The sequence below is a fragment of the Melospiza georgiana genome, chromosome 3 (genome assembly GCF_028018845.1).
Source record: "Melospiza georgiana isolate bMelGeo1 chromosome 3, bMelGeo1.pri, whole genome shotgun sequence".
NCBI lineage: Eukaryota > Metazoa > Chordata > Aves > Passeriformes > Passerellidae > Melospiza > Melospiza georgiana.
In genome coordinates this window covers 11376682-11399100 of record NC_080432.1, presented here as the reverse complement: position 1 = coordinate 11399100, position 22419 = coordinate 11376682, and the positions used below count along the sequence as shown (strand labels likewise).

At 45.1% G+C, this 22419-nt stretch overlaps 2 protein-coding genes across 2 annotated transcripts in view; one reads left to right on the top strand and one right to left on the bottom strand.

Annotated features, from left to right (window-relative positions):
• Positions 1-11809, top strand: part of SLX4IP (SLX4 interacting protein) — an 83422-nt gene extending 71613 nt beyond the window's left edge. The window contains exons 11-13 of the transcript XR_009114273.1: positions 316-482; positions 1073-1188; positions 11732-11809. The gene's annotated coding sequence lies outside the window, so the exon portion shown is untranslated. The remainder of the gene's footprint in view (positions 1-315; positions 483-1072; positions 1189-11731) is intronic.
• Positions 5747-22419, bottom strand: part of JAG1 (jagged canonical Notch ligand 1) — a 33245-nt gene continuing 16572 nt past the window's right edge. Inside the window, exons 4-26 of the mRNA XM_058019390.1 lie at positions 21528-21782; positions 20454-20514; positions 16579-16709; positions 16174-16293; positions 15671-15784; positions 15005-15118; positions 14132-14245; positions 13688-13734; positions 13018-13191; positions 12376-12526; positions 11688-11852; positions 11069-11182; positions 10335-10448; positions 10116-10229; positions 9875-9991; positions 9338-9365; positions 9152-9237; positions 8235-8348; positions 7901-8010; positions 7585-7821; positions 7126-7257; positions 6534-6684; positions 5747-6215 (exon numbers count right to left, since the gene is read on the bottom strand). Of these exons, the coding sequence (XP_057875373.1) occupies positions 5758-6215; positions 6534-6684; positions 7126-7257; positions 7585-7821; positions 7901-8010; positions 8235-8348; positions 9152-9237; positions 9338-9365; positions 9875-9991; positions 10116-10229; positions 10335-10448; positions 11069-11182; positions 11688-11852; positions 12376-12526; positions 13018-13191; positions 13688-13734; positions 14132-14245; positions 15005-15118; positions 15671-15784; positions 16174-16293; positions 16579-16709; positions 20454-20514; positions 21528-21782 (3221 nt within the window). The 3' untranslated portion in view covers positions 5747-5757. The remainder of the gene's footprint in view (positions 6216-6533; positions 6685-7125; positions 7258-7584; positions 7822-7900; positions 8011-8234; positions 8349-9151; positions 9238-9337; positions 9366-9874; positions 9992-10115; positions 10230-10334; positions 10449-11068; positions 11183-11687; positions 11853-12375; positions 12527-13017; positions 13192-13687; positions 13735-14131; positions 14246-15004; positions 15119-15670; positions 15785-16173; positions 16294-16578; positions 16710-20453; positions 20515-21527; positions 21783-22419) is intronic.

The following is a 22419-nucleotide window of genomic DNA, read 5'->3' as shown; positions in this document are numbered from 1 at the left end:
GACTAGAAAATGGTTTCTTCCTAAAGAAAAAAAAAAAAAAGGAGGGAAATATTTTTCTGTTTGGAATAAGAAAGATGTGAAGTATAGACTCTCCCAGATGGCATGCTAGGAGTAGGTATCTCTGTGGCTTTATCAGTACCCAGGGAAAGGTTCTCTATTCAAACAGACTGCACCAAACAGAGGTAGTAACTCTGAGCCTTTTTGCCAGCAGTGGGAAGTGTGGGTTGGCCTCAGAAATTAGCTTTAATAAAAGGCACTCCTCACTTCTTTGCTTTGTGCTTTTTTCTCCTTTAATAAACATAAACTCGCTGGCAGTAACCCGGGTGCAGGAGAAGATGTGGGCTGAGGGAACAGCCGCGCACGGAGCCTTTCATCACAGGATATCAAAGCGCTCCACTGAACCTGGAGGGAGCTGGCAGTGCTGCTTCTGACAGCTGGGGCAGCTCTGAGGGAAGAGCTGCTCCAAAGGGAAAGCAAACTGGGTAAGGAGCAGCAAATTCTTTCATCACCTCACACGAGTCCTTTCGTCCACCTGTTTCCCCCAGATAGTTAAAATCGAGCCTGGTAGTGCATGACCTCATCCTTTACACAGTGGCAGTAAGGTGACATTTTTAGGTAGGGACTTTTTGGTTCTGTAGTGTTGCCGTATGCTGGGAAACCCTAATAGTTGTGGAAGTGATGGAGTGTCACAAGGCATTTCAGCCATAACCTGGAATTTGTTCAGGAAATTAGCCACAACTGTCCTACCTTCTTTACTATCCATTTAAATTATTCCAGAGCGGGGAATCTGCTCCTGTGAGAGCTGACAGTGCATCTTTTGTAAAGGAAAATTTCAGTTTGCTCCCATTCTGTCCAAGTTAAATCTTTTAGTACAGCAGTAGGAATTGGTACTCTAGCTCCATAACTGCCTTACTTGCTGGCATAATAATTATCTTTTTTATTTATGCATCAGATCTTTAAAGAAGACTATCTGGAGCACTAATTCTAGAGCTGGGCATGCCCCTTTTTAATATTAATATGATCTCATAGTGCTAGAATGAAAGGAATAGAGATTTATTTCTCCACCCTGTAGGGAAACTGGTTGAAACAATTTGCACATCACAGAAGGCGCTCACTGGCAGATCTGGGCTGGGACTCCAGCCTGACGCCATCTGATCCCGCGTGGCCCTGCTGCTGCCCCAGTGCCAGGTAAGCACTGCTGAGCCATCCAGAGCCTGCACCCCTCTCCTCCTCCTCCTCCTCCTCCTCTGCCCCAGAAACTGCAGTTCAGTTTGCACAGCTTTTTCACTGGGTTTTCCCTCTACTGGGAGAAATCACCGATCTTGGCAAGCAAGCTCAGTGGGCACTGGCAAACAGTAACCACCATGGCCATTGCTGTCAATGCTTAAAAAAGAGGAAGCCAAAAAATTCTTAAATAGACTCAAATATTCTTGCTTCCGTTAGAAGGGGACAGGGAGGTTACGCAATCACTTCCATCTTCTGGGGAGGAAAAGGCTGAATTGGGTACTTCCCTTGTCAGAACTTCTCATCTTGGCAGGCGCTGCTAAAAACCATGAAGGCTCTGCCTTGTGGCTCTGCAGATGGCAGGGCAGCACCCTGGCCCTGGGATTGCTGGGAGGCAGGGCTGGATCTAGCCTGAGGGCTGGCAGATAAGGAGCAGAAGCAGGCAGTCTTCAAGGAGCAGCAGGGAGCATAACCCTGTACATCTCAGCTTGGCAGGGAGCTGATTAATACCATTAGCTCTTGCTGTGCAGGTGTCAGCTGGTGTGAGAACAGGAGGTGTGTCTGTGCAAGGCAGAACGGTTTCACCAGGCACGGCTGGAGATGCAGTCTCACCTTTGGGCCCCAGCCTGGGTCACGTTCCCCTGGCCTGAGGGGCTGTGTGTCCCAGCACTCCCAGCTGCCCTTGGCTCCTGCCGGCACTGCAGGGGGAGCCCTTCCCGTGGCTGGCATTCCCTTCCCTTCCCGGTGACATGAAGGTATTGTGAGAAGGCTGATGTAACCTGCTCCATCAGCACCTTTCCCAGGTACCTGTGCACAAGATGGGCCCTTTCCACGCGGAGGTGCAGGGCTTTGATGTGGCCGTGTTCAGCCAGGCTGAACCAAACCCACATTCAGCAGGTTCATTTAGCTCTAGGTAGAGCAAAGCTCAGAGTGCTAAGGGGAGCCATTTCATTTCTACTTCATTTCATTTCATTTCTTGTATGCTTAAATGGCAGCTCAGGAAGCACACATTTTTCAATGCTTAGATGAAGAAAGATCCAAAGAACAAACTTACACTACCAGTGGAAACTTCTCCTGACTAAACAGAATGTATCTTCCCTTAGTAGTAGAAGTGTGACCTGGCAAAGTATGATTTCCACAAAAATAAATGTGCCTTGGTATTCTAAGAGGGAAGCCCTAAAGTTCACTTTTCTATTTATTTTCATGGCAACGGAAACCACTTCATGGACCAGCCCCCAGCCTGGTGGTGGATCTGGGCTTTGGGGGACTGTTCTTGTATTACAGTCACCAGTGTAAGTTGTGGAGCTACCACTGAGATAGGACGATTAATTAAATATACCATAATGGCAATTGTGTAGAATTTTCTGACTGCCCCCTGTACAACTTGCATGATTCTAATTTTCCAACACCATGGGATAGTGATGAAGTGAGGAAAATCCATGGGGAAAAGCAGGGTGTGTCTGGAGGAGCTCTGCAGTAGCAAAGCATCTGCATGGAGCACAGGAAAGGCTGAAAGTAAATAAAGGAACCCTGATCTCAGGGCTTTGACATGTTTTGAAAGCTTGAGGAACCCAGGTTTTGATTTCACTGAATCTTCAGAGACCTAAACACTTTGTCACTACATGTACATATTGTTAAATGAGTAAGTCTGTAACTAGAAATGGCCTCAGTAGGTTTTCAAGAAGCCTGCCAACTATTGTTCTCAGAAATAGCAAATGCCCTATTTTAATTATTTTTTGGTTAATAGAAGGCAGACTCTTAGAAATCCCTATAAATTCAAGTATGTTTGAGCCCTTTGGAAGAGGGGCTCAACTTCCCGTATCCTTGAATTTGAGACCCATGTGAACAGTAGACAGCAGGAAGATGGTTAATTCAACATTAAAAGTATGGGACAGCAGTCAGGGAATAGCCCAGCTTTGCCCTTTGGAAGCAGGTGGAAGATTCCATTATCTTTAAGTAGCTTTTTTGGACATGACGTGTTTGCTTTATTGCAGATTTAGAAGTCAGGGAACAAAGGGAAATAAAATACTCGTGGGATTTGTTAGATGAGGAATTATTGAAGTGGTCAGCTGAAGCTAATGGTGTTGACTTCTCCTTCAGGAGGCAGTAAACTAAACAGGCTCTGGTACCTGCCCTGTGAGGTGTGTGTGTGAAGAGTAAAAGCAGCACCCAGCCAAAGTAGAGTAGCCACAATGGAAATCTTCTAAAGTGAGTTCAAAATAAAAAGTAACACTAATTACATTTTATCAATTTTTTTTTACAGCTGTAAAAAAAGTACAGAAGAAAGTATTTCTCACTCTCAGGTTTTTTTAGCGTTCAGTGTATTCATATCGCAGCAGTCTGTATATAAAATACCTGTTTATTATTACAAACAAATACAGATGCAAAGGCCTAGCCTTGCAGCAGGTTGGTTCAACTATTTTTCAATGAACTTGTTACACAGTTAATTGTTCCTTCAGCTTTGCAGTAGCCCCTTAGCAGAACAGTTTTGCAGCTTCATCAGAACATGGTAAAACCAGAGCAGACCCTGAGCCAGCCAGCCCCTGCCCATAGGTGGGAGGGGCGGCATTAGTTCAGCATTCAAAGCCATCATGTTGAATACTTTCAGAGTTTATTTTATGCTTTACAAAGCACTTTTTGCCCATTAGAAATCAGCATCATCTATGGATCCCTTCCCATCCAGGTCAGCACTTTGGATCTTGCCTAGCTACTTAGATTTGGTTCCTATCTGGGGGCAGCTCATTGGCCCGTGCAGGGTAAACTCGTTGCACAGGTGCAGCCGCAGCACCCTCAGAGCACCGAGGGCCATTGGCCAAGAGGCAGTGAGAACAAGGGACATGCTGCTTTCAGACCTCCTCGGTGCCACGGGAGCCAGAGGGGAACGTGTCATCAGCTAACAAAAACTGACTCCACCAAAGGCAGGGGCAGGGCCTGGAAACCTCCAGCAGCACCTGCCCCTGCTTTTGCACAACTGACTGGCCGGGAGCGCCTCCAAGCTCAATAATCTCCACGCTCTTTTATGTTTTCATACAAAAAATTTAATAAATATTACTTTTCAAGATTTATTGCCAGGAACAACACATCAAAGATGCATTTTCATATAACACTAATATCACAATACAAGGTATCTTCATGATCTCAATGGTTAACCACTGAGATGACTATGTTTATAAGCCTTTTGATCTTAAACATCGTAATAGCACTTTGATTTCCTCACTTGTTAAGGCGGGCAGTGTAATCTATGGCAAACCTACACAGTGATCTTACTGGACATTCTACTGTTCAAGTATTCAACAACTAGCTTATTAGAATACTCCCTAAATGCAGTAGATTACAAAAAAAGTCAAATCTACAAGTGGTTCAGTATTACATATTCATGGTGAGAAAAAAATAATTAGAATTTACAAAATAAGATTGCTGTGTTTCCAACTTCACACGCTAATTTGATATTTTTAATTACATGCAACCACTCACATTTCATCTACATAAAGTAATAGCTCAGTTTTGTTCCCTTAAACTGCTTCTTAGCAGATTATCTGCCTGTCACTCAGTTTTCAAGTCTAAAGCAGCAAAAAAAATTTTCTAGTCTAATTCTCTAAACTGCCTCAGTCAGTACTTACAAATAGTCTTAAAGTGATACTATGGAAGGTGTTTCAAACGTTTGACATTGTACAAAAACCAGCATCAAGGCATGAAAGCCCATCCTATTAAAAATAAACTATTTTAGAACACCTTAGTTTTGGCATATAGGCAACATGTAACAAGAAAATAAATTCAAAATAGAGAAGCCACGAGCTTACAATGCTATCAAAAACCTTCAACTCTAAACACATACATATAAATAAAAAGGAATGATATTTTAAGGCTCTTGATTATTAAGTTAATAAATCAAATATACACAGTGATTAATAAAAAAAGAATTATTTACATATCTATACAAACTTCTATTTTTGACACATTTTCCTCTTTAAATTCTTCATTTACCAGCAACTGCTGACAAGTTCCCCCCACCCACCCCCAACAAAAATACAATAAAAAAATAAATAATAAACTTATTTTTGATAGTTGCTGTGGTTCCGAGCTGCAAAGGCACTTTCAAATACAGAACTAGTTGTACGTCACCATAAAACCAATATACAAAAAACTCAAATTCAATAAATATAAATAAAATGTATTATTCTAAAGAAACTGTATAAATCGGAACATCTGGCAGAAAAAAAAAAATGAACACTAAGGAAGAGTAATAAGGCTATGTAATACCTTATGGAACGTTTCTGTGATGGATCAGCTGCAGCTGAATTTACAGGAGGGCACTTTTGACTAGTTTTGCATAGATGTGAAATGCAGCACTTGGTATTCCAGCCAACCACAGCAACTATCATTGCCAGTGTAAGCCAGCTTGTCCAAACTTAAATTAACACAGGGATTCTAAGTAAATAATAGCCTTAGACTCAAATATTACACAACAGTTTAAGAACTACAAGCTCTTGAGTGCCTTTCTATGAGGCATGCATGGCAGCACCCCACCGTCTGCTATACGATGTACTCCATCCGATTTAGGCTTTGTGCACTTTCCAAGTCTCTGTTGTCCTGTTTATTTGTCCAGTTTGGGTGTTTTGTAGGGGTGCTGTTGGGGGGCTTTTCATCTCTGTCTACCAAAGTGTAGGCTGGCTGCTTGGCAAATCGGGCCTTCTGCTGGTGCTTGTCCATGTCATCCTCCTCCACCTCAGAGTTGTGTGTCCTTATTTTGGCGATTTTAGAGTTTTTGTTTTCGTAGTCTTTAATGGGGACAGTATTTGCTCCGTGTTTCTCAATGGGGTTTTTGATCTGGTTCAGCTGCTCCCTGACGTTGTTGGTGGTGTTGTCGTCAGAGGCCGTGTGGGTGTGGCTGCTCTGCTTCCGGCGCTTTCGGATGCACCAGTAAAACACGGTGACCAGGCAACAGATCCAGGCTACTGTCAGCACCGAGCTCAGCAAGGGCACCAGGAAATCTGCAAGAGACAGGAGACAGTTAGTCCTGCTGCAGACCACGGGGGACACTTGGGGATGTCTCACAGAAAACAAATCTTAGTTCTTATGCCTTGTTACTTCCCGCATTTCTCCATGAGGAGCATGGAAAGGCAGCAGCCCTTTTGCCAGGTTTAGCAAACTTCTGGCAAGTTTCTTTAGGGTTTTTAGCAATGAATAGACCTTGTGTGCAAAGCCTCCCCATTGTCCCTGATGATCAGGGAGTTGCTAGGAGTGTCCAAAGGGAGGGCAGGCTCTGCCCTTGGCAGGCCCTGCAGGAGCTGGGCTGAGGAGCAGCTCACCTGTTCTGCTCTTGGCCGGCCGCCGCTGCACCCTGACCTCGGCGACGGCAGCAATCAGCGTGTTGTTCCCGTCGCGCTTACTGACCAGGTCGATGATCTTATCTGTGATGTCTTTGATGGGGTTTTCATCCTCCCCAATGTCCTCTGCAGACTGCAGGAGGAGGCACACAGTTAACACCACATCAGATGCACAGGGGAACCTGCTATTTATAAACTTTCACAGGCAGTGAAGGCTCTTGCTACTGTTCATCTATAACAAACAGAATCAAAGCAAAATGGCCTGCTGTGGGCAGAAACTAACGACTCTGAATTCTTGTCCTCATCCTTAAGAAGACCAAAAACCCCCCGAAAGCAAGAGTATAACAGAGAAATATTTTACTCCCCCTATTACAGTTGCTCCCAGACGGCAGCTTTCAGGTACACACATGTACCCAGAATTCCTTTCCTGTTCTTAAAGGGCATCAGGATGGAAACTAAACGACAAGAAGTGCTAACGAAGCCAGGAATTAATATTTTTATGAAATCCGCATGTTGCACACATATCTGAGCAATTAACTACTAAGACATTTAAAAATATTCCAGTAATACTTACAATAGCAACATGGATTTCATTATTTGCCAAGTGGGAAGGCTCACAGGTAATATAGATGGAATATTCAACAGAAACATTCTTCAGAATATTCAGATTCCTCAATTCACTGCAAACATGCTCTGTGGTAAGGCCCTGGAGGATACAAAAAAGATGTTGGCTTTTTTTAAATACATATGCATACGAACAGACAGATGTAAGATTTGTTTGAGATTTTTTTTGCCCTGAAGTAAGAGTTCTCAGGGGAAAAGGAGGTAGAATTCCCTCCAACCTAGCTTTTTTTCTTCTCTAGTCACAAAAGCATTTAGGCTGCAAGGCTATATTAATCCTTCTCTGCTTTTTGTTTTCTTTGCTAATGAGGCAGAGTCAGTTTTTGCAGCAGTATTCCCTATGGAAAACATCTCTCCATGCTCTGGGAATGAGTCTGTGTGTGCCGCAGCCCAGCGAGCTGCTGTTACTCACTGGGGCCATCATTTCTTTGTTGAAGGTGAAGGTGATGTTGGCACAGTTGTCCTGGTAGTAGGAGTCGGAGTTGCACTTGGTCCTGACAGGCTGCTGGTTGGAGGGCCAACACTCCCCCACGGCGGCACACGGGCGGGTGAAGCAGTGATCGTCCCGCACAGGGACACAGGCGTGGCCGGCGGGGCACTCGCCGGGGCCCTTGCCGTGCAGCACACAGGGCCGAGGGCCACACCAAACCTAGGCAGGATGAATACTGTGAGAATCCACTGCCTAGGGCACAGAAGGTGCTGTACGCCAAACCACAGCACAGCTGTACCTTAGAACAGGTGACTTTTCCATTCAGACACTGACAGGTATTGCAGTCGTCATCCCACTTAGTCCCATCTGGCATGACTCGAGCACTGGTAATGCAAGGCCTTCCTGTAACTGAGGAGAGAGTGAAAAGAATTATAAGCTAAAACCAGGAAACAAACACCTTTTCAAAGTTCATCTAAACTTCCCACTGACTTTCTTCTTCAATAAGGATACATGCTTTATAAAACAACAGATAATGTGCCCCAAAACCAACCCCATACAACCACAAACCCACCAATGTGCAATTATACAGCTTTTGCTACAAGTGCTAGGCTCAGCTCTGGCATCTGGAATACCTTCTTGGCATGCTGCACCACTGCGACCCGGGGGGCAAATGCAACGGTACCCGTTAATTTCATCCACACACGTGGCTCCAAAGGCACAGGGCGAGGACTGGCATTCGTTGATGTCTGTGATGGGAAGGAGAGGAAACAGAACAGTTACTCCACAGTATCCTTTTGTTTGTCAGGAAAAAAGCAAACATGGGATAGAATTGCCTACTGGAGCTTTATGTTCATTTTCTAGTGTCTACTGGGACATGGATTCCTGCTTGCAGCACCAGTATAACCTCAGAAAAGTCCTTTGACGTTTCTGCTGTGTGACACTAACAAAGATCAAAACCTGACCCCTGTGGCTACTCGAGCTTTCCAGGGCAAGGACATATTCCTTCCTACACAGACACACTTCCTCTCCTCTCCTCTGATGTGTTCCAATTTTGTCCCCCACTAGATTCTTCAACTGATGGCAATGTTAAACCCTTCCCAGCTCTATTGCTGCTGTGAGACTTCTATTCCATGGCTGTTATTAAAAAAAGTGTCCTCCTACCTGTAATTATTATTAAATTACAGGGAAGTGCATACATCACCTCAGGGCTTGGAGGTGGATTATTAATTGACAAGGTTTTTGGCTGGCACACTTTCATCTCAAGCAGAAGTCTGGGCCACACAAACACAAGGGAAGGCTGTCCCAAAGGGCATTTTGCCCACTCGGCTGAACCAAGAGGTTTCAGCTGCAGCTGAAAGACTTTAAATTTCATTCATTTTCAGTGTGATTCCTGCCTTCTCCAAATCTGCTACAGATCCAGGTACGGATAGGGACGACACAAGACATCTATCACTCATCTGATCTACTACTTAACTCAATTAAGATGATTGTCTTGCAACAAGATTCAAGTGAGACAAGAAGTGAGGCAGAGAGCCATGGGAACACTCACTGATCCTGCAGTCAGGCCCGGCGAAGCCTGGAGCACACTCACAGCGGTACCAGTTCTCTCCATCCACGCAAGTGCCACTGTTGTAACTGTGGACAATTATCACAGACATTAAAAACTGCCACAGATAAAAGGAACCCAGAATTCTAAAGCAACAAAAAGAGCGTAGGATAAACATAACAAACTTACCAAGGATGAGGACTGCAGTCATTTGTGTCTGCAAAGCAAAGACAGACAGCATTAAACATGTAGACTTTGGCTAATACGGCTCTACTGGCAGTAAAGAATGATCAAACTTCCCCTAATGCCCAAGTTATACTTAGCTCAACTTTTACGAAAATATGCTGAAATTCTCTACTAAATTGATTCCAGGCTCGTACCACAAAATTTGTTAACTACATTGTGGAACACATGTATGCAGGAAGAGATCCTTGTAAAGAATCTAACGGGGGAGAAAAAAGTGGAAGCAGACAGAGCTGCTCGTAGAAAAAGAATGCAGGAGAAAACAAGACAACATCTGTCTCCACTTAGCTCATTTGCAACTTTCTCATGCCCAGGTCAGGGCTGTATCACATAAAGTCATTAAAAACAAAGATTCAGGTGATGCTAAAGCCTACATCAAACAAGCTTTCCCTTCTGGATTCAATCTTGACTCCAGGGGCGACAGGATGAGCTCATGTTCTCATCATGCAACACTCTGGAAGAGTTCAAGCAGAGCTGACTTACTCTGGGTGCACGTGGGTCCTTCCCAGCCCTCCTTGCAGACACAAGTGAAGGAGTCCCCGCTGACCACACAGGTACCACCATTGTGACAGGGGTTTGGCAGGCAGCTGCTGTTCCTCGCTGTAACACAAACAACATTTGCCGCTCAGTTGTTAGAAAGCCCTCAAGTCTGAGCCAAGAGGAACAGCTGAGGTCAGAGCTGCAGCGCTGCATCTGCTTCCTGGAGATTGTGCAGGCTATTTACCTATGTTACAAGTGGCTCCTTCCCATCCTGCAGGACACATGCACTTGAAAGTGTCCCCCTCGTCGTAGCACGTCCCCCCATTGTTGCACGTCGCCTCATCGCACTGGCTGTCACCTGTGGAAAACCCAAACTGTCCTTAATGCTGGTGCTCCCTTAGGGCAATGAGTTCATGCAGCCTATCAGAGCATGTCTGGTATGTTTTGGAAATGCTGAACTTACGGGAGTGGCAAGTTTTTCCTTTCCACCCATTTTTACATTCACAGAAGAAGTCGTTGACCAAGTCTCGGCAAGTTCCTCCATTGTGGCAAGGGTTTTTACTGCAGTCGTTAATATCTGGATATGTTAAGGAGAGAAAACAGGCTCAGTAGTGTTTACAGAACTGACAAACACAATGCTTGAAAGGAGCATAACCCACCCCTAATTTTGGCCTGTGTTTCAATTGTGGATTAAATGCCTAAGTCAGTATTTTAAAGTTTTAAGCACTGTCACATAGATGAAGAGTGTTTCACCCCAGTCCTCCAGTTTGTTTTCATTTTGTTTGTAATCTTGTTTCAGTGAAAAGGTCTATTACATAAACTACCCTGTTAGTCAGGCAAACGGAGCAGAGCACTCAACTCCTCTCCTGTTCCTGAGATTGACAAAATGCAAGTATGATACGCAGACAGGCCATAAAGTGGCATCTACTAATGCAAAGGGTTTCTTCCTGGAAATTATCCAAAGGACAGAGCAGGAAACTCAATAGTGAGAGAGCCAGGCCCTAATCCCAGTCCAGCTTTGTAACTTGGGCTTAGTTCCAATACAAAAGATTGGGACTTGGTGGGAGGACCTAGTCCTCTGTGGCCTTTGAAGCAGAGTTTATTGACATAGGTCACTGTCATCTTGACAGTACCAGCCATTCCTTCCCAATGTTTTCCCAAGAGATCCTTCTGTGTGCTGGAGCATGGATAACTTACTCGTTTCACAATATGTTCCTTCCCATCCATCACTACAAATACATTTGTAGGAGTTGATGCCATCAATGCAAGTGCCACCATTTTTACAGGGGTTGCTTTCACAGTCATTGATATCTGCAACAATTGGGAAGAAAGAAGAGGATTAAAAAAAGAGGGGAAAAAAAAGTCAAACCAGAAGTACAGTAACTAGGAGTCATTATCTTACTGCAGACTGTTTGGAACTACTTCCATTTCTAATAATACCCTTTGGAAAGGAAGGGTTATAAGCAAGATGACAAATGAGTAAAAAACTGCACAAGGTGATGAAACTGTCACTATTAAAAACAAAAAATTCAGGAGTCCTTAAGATCCACGTTAAACCCCACTACTAACTCCCTCAGACCTTGTATACATAAGGTTTTCAACAACATACAATTCAAGGCCAGAGGGGTCAGGACTCTGAACCTTCCCCAAGGCCTAGCAAATTCCACTCTGCCTCGCCCAAGAGGGATATGAAAACTTACAGCAGTTCCAAGGTTCACTGAGTTACAATGAAGAAAAGGGGTCTGGGAGGGAAGGATGGAATCTTTGCCCAGTAAGAGTGGGGGACAGTAGAACAGTTTCTCTTTTTCGCTCTTACTCTCATGACAGTAGGTGCCGGTGAATCCTTTGTTGCATTCACAGGTGAATTTTCCACCCGCCTGGCTCTTGCACTTCCCGTGAGGACCACAAACGTTGGAAGAGATGTAGCGAACCCCTTCGGGTGTGCTGTTGGAAGCCACTGCCACAGTGCAGCTGTCAATTACTGCAGGAAAGCAGAGACCAACATGAGAATTACCCATGCAACCCAATTCCTCAAGAGCAACATTTTCACTTCCAGCCACGGACATTTAGAAGACACTTGTGCCATTGAGTCATTTAGGTTGGAGAAGACCTTTAAGATCATCGAGTGAAACCATAAACATACGACTACAAATATGTTTGCTGCTTTAAAATAACATTGGACTCTGCCAACTGTGCATAAAATAATCACAGCATCTTATCTGGTGATTGCTGGAACACATCCATGGCCTGGAATAAATGCATCAGGCTATTTGCTGCCTGTGCTTTCTGTCCACATGGACATAATGCTGTCTTTAATAGCTGATACTTACAAATATCACTTATCTTTTCACACGGGGAGAGGCCTAAGGCAGAGGGCAAAATTCAGCCTCCTTATAGCAGAGCTACTCCAGTGACTCCCCTGCTGGAGCTGAATTAGGGCCCCAGTGAGGGCAGGGCAGGAACCATTGGCAGCCACAGCCCTTCACCCCCAAAGCAACACGAACCTTCACACGGAGTGGTGCGGCAGTGATCCTTCAGGTGGGAGCAGTTCTTCCCTTCGTAATCCTCGGGGCAGTTACAGAAATAGTCCATGGCAAGATTGAAGCACTGGGCGCCGTTCTGGCATGGATTTGGCTCGCAATAATCTATGTCCAGCTGTAAGCAGTGCACAGAGTGGGAAGGGAAATGGGAAGGGGGGGGAAAGGGAGCGAGGGAAAGCTGAGTGAAAGAGGTTTATCATGGCTTTCCCTCACCACGACAGGCTGACATTGTGGAATCTGACCTTTTTATCTGCGGCCTCAAAGAATCATTCATAGCACACAGAGTTTAGTCCCACTCGCCACTATTGCGGCAGACAACTCTCGATATTAAACTGCCAAAGTTAATAGTGAGAGCTCCACAAAGCCTGACGTGCAAACTCTGCCGTCTGCTTAACAAAGAGAATCCTCCACAGCCTGTCAGGGGTTTGTTGGTTTCTTCCCCCGCCCCAATATATATTAATCAAGCAGTTTCTTGGCAGACTGACAGCGATATCAAGTACAACTTTATACTATGCTTCACTGGATGCAAGGCATTCCGTGCTCAGATCCGGAGCGTTGGAACAAACGGCACTGGCTGAGGGCCTGCCTTTCACCCGGCCTTCTTACCTGACAGAGGTTTCCTGAGAAACCAGCGGGACACAGACATTGGAATCCATTGATTTCATCCTGGCAGTGACCCCCATTCATGCAAGGGTTACTTGCACATTCATTGATGTCTTTCTCACAGTGATCTCCTGCATAGCCAGGTGAACAGATACACCGATAACCATTAACCAAGTCCTGGGAAAGAACATAAAAAAGTTTCAGAGTTAATGTTGTTCCTCCTTTGATATATTCTTATTAAGAAAAATAATTTTTTAAAAGTTAAAAAAAAAATCATCTCAATGTCCAAAATATTTAGAGGGGAAAAAACCAAACACACACACACAGACCACCCAGTCCCAGTTTACATTCTGAATTTCCAGGCAGAATACATTAATCGACAGGATGAAGGGAAGCGCCTGCATTTCCAGTAGGTAGTGTGCACAACCACCAGCTCGTTCACTGGTGACATTGGCAGTGAAAATGAGTCATTTATTGAAGTTATACTTTTTTTCCCTTACTGTTCTACAGACATATCTCAACATGCTGTAGCATGACACAGGCCCTCCCCCAAGGGGACATGACCATTTGCACCAGCTATTTGCTATTTTCCAAATTTTTTGTGCTTAGGTTCAAATGTTTTAGTTACCGTTGCAAGCCTTGGGGAAACCAAGGTAAAACAAGAACAGCTTACCCGACAGGATCCTCCATTCTGACATTGTCCACGACAGTCGTTAATATCTGCAATAAAATTAGCACGGTTAGAAGGCAAAAATATATTTACACTAGATAGAGAGTTCAAGTCTCTCTAAAACTGCAGCTAGATAAACTTTTTGTCAAGTTTCCTGCATGCCTTCCTTGAGATAAGGTTATTATAATGGGTGGGAAACCTTTCGTGATTCTTCTAGGAGAGGCAGTAAAACTTCACATCATTGTTTTAGTCCCTTTATCAGAATATAGCTATGGTACAGGCTAATGACTTTGATAAAATTGTGTATTTTCATTCGGCACCAACTACTCCCTTTCTAAAAACATCAACTGCTGGGGCTCTGCCCAGTGTTTAAACTGAGCTCAGAACTCAGGGGCACATATGCCCAAAGAGCTGGCTGTCGACAAACCCAAGGCTATGGACACTTACTTATGTCACAGTTGTGGCCAGACCAGCCAGTAATGCAGTCACAGTAGTAGCTGCCAATCAGGTTCCTGCAGGAGTTGGCATTGACACAGGGCTTGCCCTCACATTCATTGGCATCTGGAAAACCAAGGGGAACGTTCAGGGGGGAAGGGAGAAGCCCACACCCCAGCAATAACCAGCAGTTCCTCCAGAGCTAAGAGGAACTTGCAGCATACAGCCGGGATTAGCGTGACTTGAAGGAACAAAAGTCAATCATCATCAGCCTCTGAAGGCTCTTTCAGTTTCTCTGCAATTAGAACATACACACTACGCTAATTATTTCACAATTACCCAGCCACTCATTAAGAGCAACTTGCCCCCACACACGCATCTCAGCTGAGCATTCTGAAGGAGGAATGCTGCAGCCTGGTCACTGGGATGAGTGTGTTGTGTAAAGAATGCAGCCAGCTCACTCTCCGTGAGATCATCCCCATTTTAGAACCCAGCTGGGAGCTCCTGGGTCTGGAGGAGTTGACATGGTTGAGAAGATACAGCAACTTTCTCACAGGGCTAAGGGAGAGAAGCACATGTGGGGGCGGCACTGGGAGGCACAACATGCAGCCTCCCCACTTCAGGGCAGTTCTGGTTTGAAGGATGTCTCTGTTAACTATTTCCTTCAAGTGCCAGCATGCAGAAGCAAGGTGATGGAAGCCACACTGCTCTTGGACGCTGACCTAGACCTCAGTCCTGCAAACAGACACTGAATGTCTTCAATGTGTCAAAATACATCCACAGGCTTCAGAAACATGATCATGAGTAATGCAGGACTATGATCCCTTTTGTATATATCTTTTCCAGCTCTGGAACAACACTGGATGAAGAGAAAGCAGTTCTTACCTAGCTGGCATGTTTTGCCAGTCCACTGAGGTGGGCAGATACACTTAAATCCATCAACTAGATCTTGGCAAGTTCCTCCATGACCACAGGGATTTGGAGAACAATCATCAATATCTGTAATGCAGAATCAGGAGAGGCTTAGCTCCACTACCAGACTGACAATGGCAATAACTGACAAGTCTGACAAATGGTTGCTGCTACTCAGGTTTTCCCTGAGGAACAGAAGAACAACGGGACTTCTACTTGGAATTTACAGGTTATCTTTGATTTCAGCAAAAGCCTCACTTAAAGAGAGGAGTAATGTGAAAAGGGGATTTAATGCACTGGGGGAAAAGTTTACCCCTGTGGCCTTTTTGCAAATGGAAGTCCTATTTGGATCCAGCAAGACCCTCAGAGCAGCATTTTTAACAACCTGCTAGAATGCTACAAAAATCCAGCATTCCACTTCTTTCAGGAGGCTTTGGGCTATTCCTTCCCCAGTAAGCTGACAAAACCCCTGGTACAAGCAAGGGGGAAGGGAGTGCACAGGGGTGTAAATGGCTGCTGAAAGCAATGCCCAGGCTGGGAAAGGTTAAGTAGTCTGCCCTGTAAGGTGATGAGGGATTAGAAGGACTGATCAAAACCAGCAAACTGGCACATTTTGAATAAACACTGCAAAGGACTCACTGTCAGTGCAGGTCGGTCCAGCCCAGCCAGGAGCACACACACATTCAAATCCCATGGATGTCTCGAGGCAGCTTCCCCCGTTGTGACAAGGGTCGGAGAGGCAGGCATGCTCCGCTGCACAGGGACACAAGGACATCAGGCAGAGGCCACAGCAGTGCCACCACAAGCCACTCCCTCCTGCTCCTGCAAGAGCCAGGAGTTTCCAGGCTGGCAGAAAGTCTCGCTCCAGCTAAGCTCACCAGCACACCGACTGGCACCTGCTGGGGCCACGGCCACACAGTGACCTCCCCAGTGAGCAGAAGGCTGATGTCCAGAGACACCACACAGTCATGAAGGAGCATGAGAACAGTAAAGGCTGCATCTTTGTACCCAGCCCTGGCTGAGTACGCTACAAACTGAGTTTTCCGCCATCTCATACAGCGCATCCAAAACCAGGCACCAAAAGCTGGCAAGAATTAACTGTCAGGTGGCGCTTAATCTCAGCAGCTGCAGCCAACACTTACCAATTTCACAGTTCTGTCCTGAGTAGCCCTCAGGGCAGGAACATTGGTATTTGTCAGGGCCAGTGTTGCTGCAGGTACCACCGTTCAAGCAGGGCGGGTGGGTTCCACAGTAGTTCAGATCTGCGGGAGGGGAGGATGTTAAAGCCAGGCCGGAAGGTTACAGGAACACCCCACGTGCTTTGTTCTGCTCTCCCAGAGCCTTTACAGAATGCATGCCCACAGAGGAGCAGGACAGGACGGGGACAAGCTAAGGACAGATGCTAACCATGCTGAACAGCAGTGGGCCAAGGGCAGGAGCTGAGGGCCAGCACGCTGCCAGCACGTTTCAGCAGCTCACTGAGCCCCATGTGCACAGTCTGCCTGCGCTGACACCCCGTGTGACACGGCCCTCTGGCATTAGCATACCTTTGTCACAGAGCTGACCACCCCAGTTGGTTTCACAGAGGCACTGCCATGGTTCAATGCAAGTGCCATGGACACATCCCGGGTGTGGAATGCACTTATCACAGTACTGGCCTTGCCATCCATACTGACACCTTCAGTAAAAGAGCAAAAAAAAAAGGGAAAAAAATCAGAACAGAGAAACAAACCCAAACCCATCATAACTGCTCTGTGTAGATGTGAGTGTGCAACTCCAAAGCTTGAAGAAAGGCTGGGAAGTGGGGGAGAAGGGCAGGATGAGGGGAGGGGAGAAGCTATTCAAGGATTGTTTGATGGTTTCTTGTAAACAAACATTTTGGTAGTTTTGCCAAGGTCTCTGTAGCCGGCCTCCTGACAAAAGAATAACTGTTCTGAGAAAACCAGCATGAGGCCATTCAGCACAATAACACTCTTTTGGAGCCTCATATAAATGTGGCAGAGAGGGTGGGTGTGCACTACAAATCAATCTCTGGACTTTGACAGGGTGCTTTATAAATTGAGGGGGGAAGAAAAAGTCAGTGGAAACAATAGTTCTGCAGAGATCCTGAATACAAGGTTCCAGGCGATTCAGCCACGCTGGGTTTGTAGGAAGACAAACAAAACCATAAGCAGCAACTCTGAGCCCTTGGCAAGGCAGTAGCAAAACACGAGGAGTTCCCTGCTCTGTCAGAAGGCAGCCTTATTCTGAATGCAGAGACACACAGGGCCAGTATGGACTGGGCCAGTCGGGGATGAAGAAAGCACGGCAGGGCTTTACACGTGCTCAGAGATCAGCTGTCAGTGTGCTTCTGGGTTTGATTTCTGCTAATAACCTCTTTGCTGGGAACAACTAAATCATGTCCAATTCTGAGAAACACTCATGTCTGGAGAATTTACTACTATTTGAATTCTTTACTGTCACCAGCAATGAACTACCTGAATTCTCTACTTAAAAGGAAGATGTTCTTTCGAAGTAAAGCCTCCTTAAGGGAAAGCTTATTTTGACTTTCATTTAGTTCTCACCAGCAAGACCAAGGATCCTTCATATTAAAGTAAATCTATAGATAGGAACAAGCAAAACAAGTTGAAAATGAAAAGCAAGGGCTTTTTGAGGTACTGTATTTCATTAACAGGTCCTGAGAGTAATTGATCAGCAGCAATTATGCACTAAGCTGTCACTAAATTATGAAAACAAACCTCAGCTCTACAGAAGTCAGCTAAGCTTTCTATTTGTAAAACCCCCCACCATTCTTCTGCTGGCAATTTCTTCTCATGGGAAAAAGCCAGAAGGATCTATCCAATGGATAATCACACACAGCCAGTGGTAAGTCTGACTTCCCTTCTAAAAATCTCAGGTGACAAACTGCATCCTAATTAACTTTTTTTCTTTAATAGCTATCACAATAGCAGCCTTTTCAAAGTCAATGGGAAATTCTTATTAGTGTGTGTGTTAAAAAAAGCCAGTCAGTGCAAAGAACATGAAAAAACCCAGATAAGGCAAAACAGCCCCCCTCAAGTACCTCTTGGGAAATCCTTCTGTACAGGGCATATACTGAAAATGCACAAAGATCAAAATTTAGGACCAGACCCTTTTAATTTGTGTTGCATACAAAGCAACTTGCCTGTGAGCCTGCACACAAGATGAACTAAGGGACCTCACCTGCAAAAGCAGGTATCCAAATTGAGGACTGATTTTACCCCCTCAAATCAAAGTGGTGGTGGGTTTTGTTTTCTTTAGAACAAGTGTAAAAAAAGCAAAATAATTTAAAACCCCCACACCACACAGGAGAAAAAAATCATGAGCTTTAGAGCCAAAGGTACTACTTCAAACATCAGCTTCAAAACATAACAAACAAAATTGGATAAGGCTATGGGCATTTAGGGAAAAAAAAAGGGGCATATCAATTCCAGAGAAAGATTCACAGTACTAACTGAGGTTTAATAATATGTATGCAGCAGTTTCTCATGAGAAATTTAAAGCTAACTTTCCTTGTATAGTGATTCATGAGTAAAAAATGGTTTAGTTGGCCGGTCTGCATTGAAGAAAGTGACTGGCAGCGAAAGGGAAAAGGATATTTTAAGAACATTTGCAAGTTGTCCGTTGTACCAGAACACAGAGCAGTTTCTGCTCAGATGTTATTTTTAAACCCTGTTGCATTTGTAGCATACAGGCTATATGACTCATCAAAACTTAAAAGAAAATAAAATCTTGTTTCTGTGTTCACTTTAAAGATAGTGGTCTAACTTGGCAAGCAGAAGTTATCTGAAAGCACCAGCAGGACAGCATTGTTTCAAGACTATGCAAATCAAGTGTGGGAAAGTTGCACCTTAAGTAAATAAGAGCACTAGTGCATGTCTGGGCAGTGAGTGGGAGGCAACAGACTTAGAAAGAGAAAGGGAAGAAAAAAAATCTGGAAACAAAGCCTGTTGTTCTGACTAGGAGACAGCAACCCCTACAAGGCATGTTTATTCTGATGACAGCAACACAAATCACTGGTAGCCCTGACTGATATGCTCCTCTCACCATCTGCCCCCCCCCCCCCCACTTCCTACTACTTGTTAGGCTTTTTTAATTAAAAAAGATTTAGATTTGGTGCTCTGGGGGTTAACCAGCTTATATCAGTGCTGCTGAACATTAAAATCACAGGACAAGTGACAACAGTTCATCCCCTGGCTGGACTTTCACTTTGCCACAGCTCTGTGAGGATGAGAGGTTACTTTCCACCTCACTTTCAGATGGTTCCCTGGTAATTTTTTTTTTTTTGTTTTGAAGCATGAAGTACAGAAGCAGAGAAAATGAATGAGCCACTACAGCTGTTCAGGCTGAATTCTTATAGACTAATCTGCCAGACACTCCAGATCCAGTTCCTGTAGGAACTCTAGTCCACTTCATGCAAAGGTTTCCAGCAACACAGGATCCACCAATATGCCTGTTAGGCAGAAAAATTACTTTCTATTCCTTCAAACTTCTGAGTCTTATTTAGAAATACCCAAACTTCACTTTTAACCCTTCCTACACAGGATCAATATGAATAGTTTTGTAACCTCAGAAGCTCTCAGTTGTAAACAGAAATGATAAAGGGTTACATGCAGCAACTTGGAACCTGCCTGTTGATAAAGAATGCCCACATTTAATATCCACTGCCCCTCTAAGGGTAAGGGACAAGACTTCCCTGTGCTGTAAATATGTGCTGCATACTTTAAGGCATTCCAGATATTTAATTGTTGGGTTATGGATAAAATCTGCTTTCCATTGTCTCCTTGCCAGGACAGAAGGGACTTCAAAGCACGGCAACAAAATTCAGCATTCATCAGAGCCCACTGACAAGATTTCATCCCAGCCATTAACCTCTCAGCACTCGGAGCCAGGCTCACAATGGGAAAGGAACCCAGAGATTTAACTAATCCCATTCTAAAGAATGCTTGACTTTTGCCTACTGATGGAAGAAACCAGGGGGTGGGAGGGAAGGAGGGGGAAACACTGAAAGGGAGATGAAGAGAGAAAAGCCACACTGTACTTCAGGCTTGGAATTGAAAAAAACCTATTAATCAGGCTGTTGGAAAAAACATAGCCACCAAACATTTGCACTATTTATGCAGAAACAATTAGTGCTCATTAGGCAGCATTCACGCGATTTATCCCATAGCCCCCTCTCCCTCAGTGCCACCACTTCACAAACCAAAAGCCTCTTAAAATTATCAGTGCATTAAAAGCCTGCTCCCCCCCCTTATTCTGGGCAAGTCAACATGAATAATGTGTCTTGCTCAAAACCACAGCTTCCAAAACGCCCTCCCTCCCCAGTCCTATTGTGCTTAGCATCACTTGTTTAATTAGTTGGGGAGGGGTGGGGGGAAAGCAAGGAGGGATAGGAAGCATTTACCTGCACTCTCCTGGAATTGTGCAAGAACCATGCTTGGGGCTACATCCCTGACGACAAATAGCTGTTAAAACAACAAAAAAGGAGAGTATCAGCACACTGCCCGCTTCCGGCGCCTCCACACTCGTGGGAACATTTTAATCTCTAGCAGCACTGTATGTAATCCTGCTGAATCCAAGCTTTTAACCAGTATCTCCTATCAAGTCTACCGGAAGGAAAACCAAGGAAGGTGTCTCCCTGGGATAGGAAATCCATCAGTTTTCCTTTCTGTAGGAAATCTGTTCCTCTGACTTTGCAGAGGGATCACTCCTAGTACTGTTCAAAGAGCTGTTTTCACGTGGGAGAAACCATCATGCCTTGCAGAGCTCAGGTCACTTGGAGTCTACAGGTTTTTCTTTTCTCTCTTTTGCAGGTGATCTGGACCACTTTCCCTGGCTTTACACCTAATTCAAAGCAGCTTTTAACTACTCTGGATTTAGTTCTGGCTGTATCTCTGAACAGATGGGATAGCAAGATGAGCAGCAATTCAAATTGCAGGTAAACTCAGTCATTAAGAGAAGCTGATAGTCTGTTCCTAAGTCCTGCTTTCTCCTTCCTCAATTACCCAGGTAGCAGCCATTCCCTAGTAAACATGTTGAACATGATCTCAGGTGGAACAAACAAGCCTGAGACTTTTCAAACACCAAAGCTTTACACTTGCCAGGTCAGCTCTAAAACAAGTCTCTCCTTCCTGCTTGTCTTGAAGTTCTGCACCAAAGGGGAAATCCTTTTTGAAGTCAGCAGCAGAACTCCCATTGAAGTCAGTGGGCTGGGTTTTCTTCCCAAGGGCAAAGATGCGGATAATCAGAGAAAGAATACATCTGCTAAGTGCCCAGGTCTCTCTCCAAGACTTCTCTGAGACTTCAAGGCAGAAACTACTCTTCTCCTGCCCCCAGCTCTCTGTGTAAAGAGCTGGTCACTGTCCCATCAGTCTGTAGCCCCCTGTCTGCACAATCTACCACCCAATGCAACCTGGACAGGCCGCCCTCAAATCCCTCCCAGTGCCCCCGGTCTGCAGGCCGAGCATTTGTCACAAACCTTTGTTGCACTCAGGTCCCATCCAGCCTTCGAGGCAGGTCTTGTTGCCGTTCTGGTCGCAGGTGTGGTGCGTGAAGAAGTCGTCCCTGGGCCGGCAGAACTTGTTGCAGCCGAAGCCGTAGTAGTGCTCGGCGCAGGTGACGCGGATCTGGTACTCGAAGTGCGCGGCGCCCGCGTTGTGCTTGAGCGTCTGCCACTGCCGGCTGGGGTTGATCATGCCCGAGTGCGACGCCTTCTCGATGATGCGATCGGGGTCTGCGGGCACAGAGACGGCAGCGTTACACCTCCCTGCAGCTCTCCCCACTGACCCCACGCCACAGCTCTCCCGCTTCGCAGGGCAGCCAGCTGGTTTTATTAACTCTGTTCCAGACAGTCAGATAAGGCTGACCTGGAGCTACAAACCATTAACTGAAACACACATGCAGCATGATCAAACTGAACCAAGCTCGAAATCAAAAGGCACTGTTCAGTTACTGCCAATCGCTTACCCCTTCTGCAGCATAAGGGCATCCACTAAGAAGGCATCCACTAAGAATTCATACAGTTCACGACTAAAGAAAATTCAGCTCCAACACACTGGTACAAAATGTGTTTTCCCCTGCTCCTCCATTAATGGCACTAGTTTTGTTTTCAACTGGAGCATTTACAAAAACAACATACTACAATAGACTAATAAAGCCACGTCCACAGGCTGAACACCGGCACTGCAAAAGGTTTGCAGCCTTTTCCTTATGTGCAAACACTAAATAGAAAACTACCAATTTCAGCATTCAGATGACATGGGCAATCTCACCAGATTTTGGCTGACAAATACCATGAAAGCCCTGTCTTCAGACAGCACCTGAGAGTACAAAGTCAAGATGACCAGAGCTCAAAGCAGAAGACTCAAACT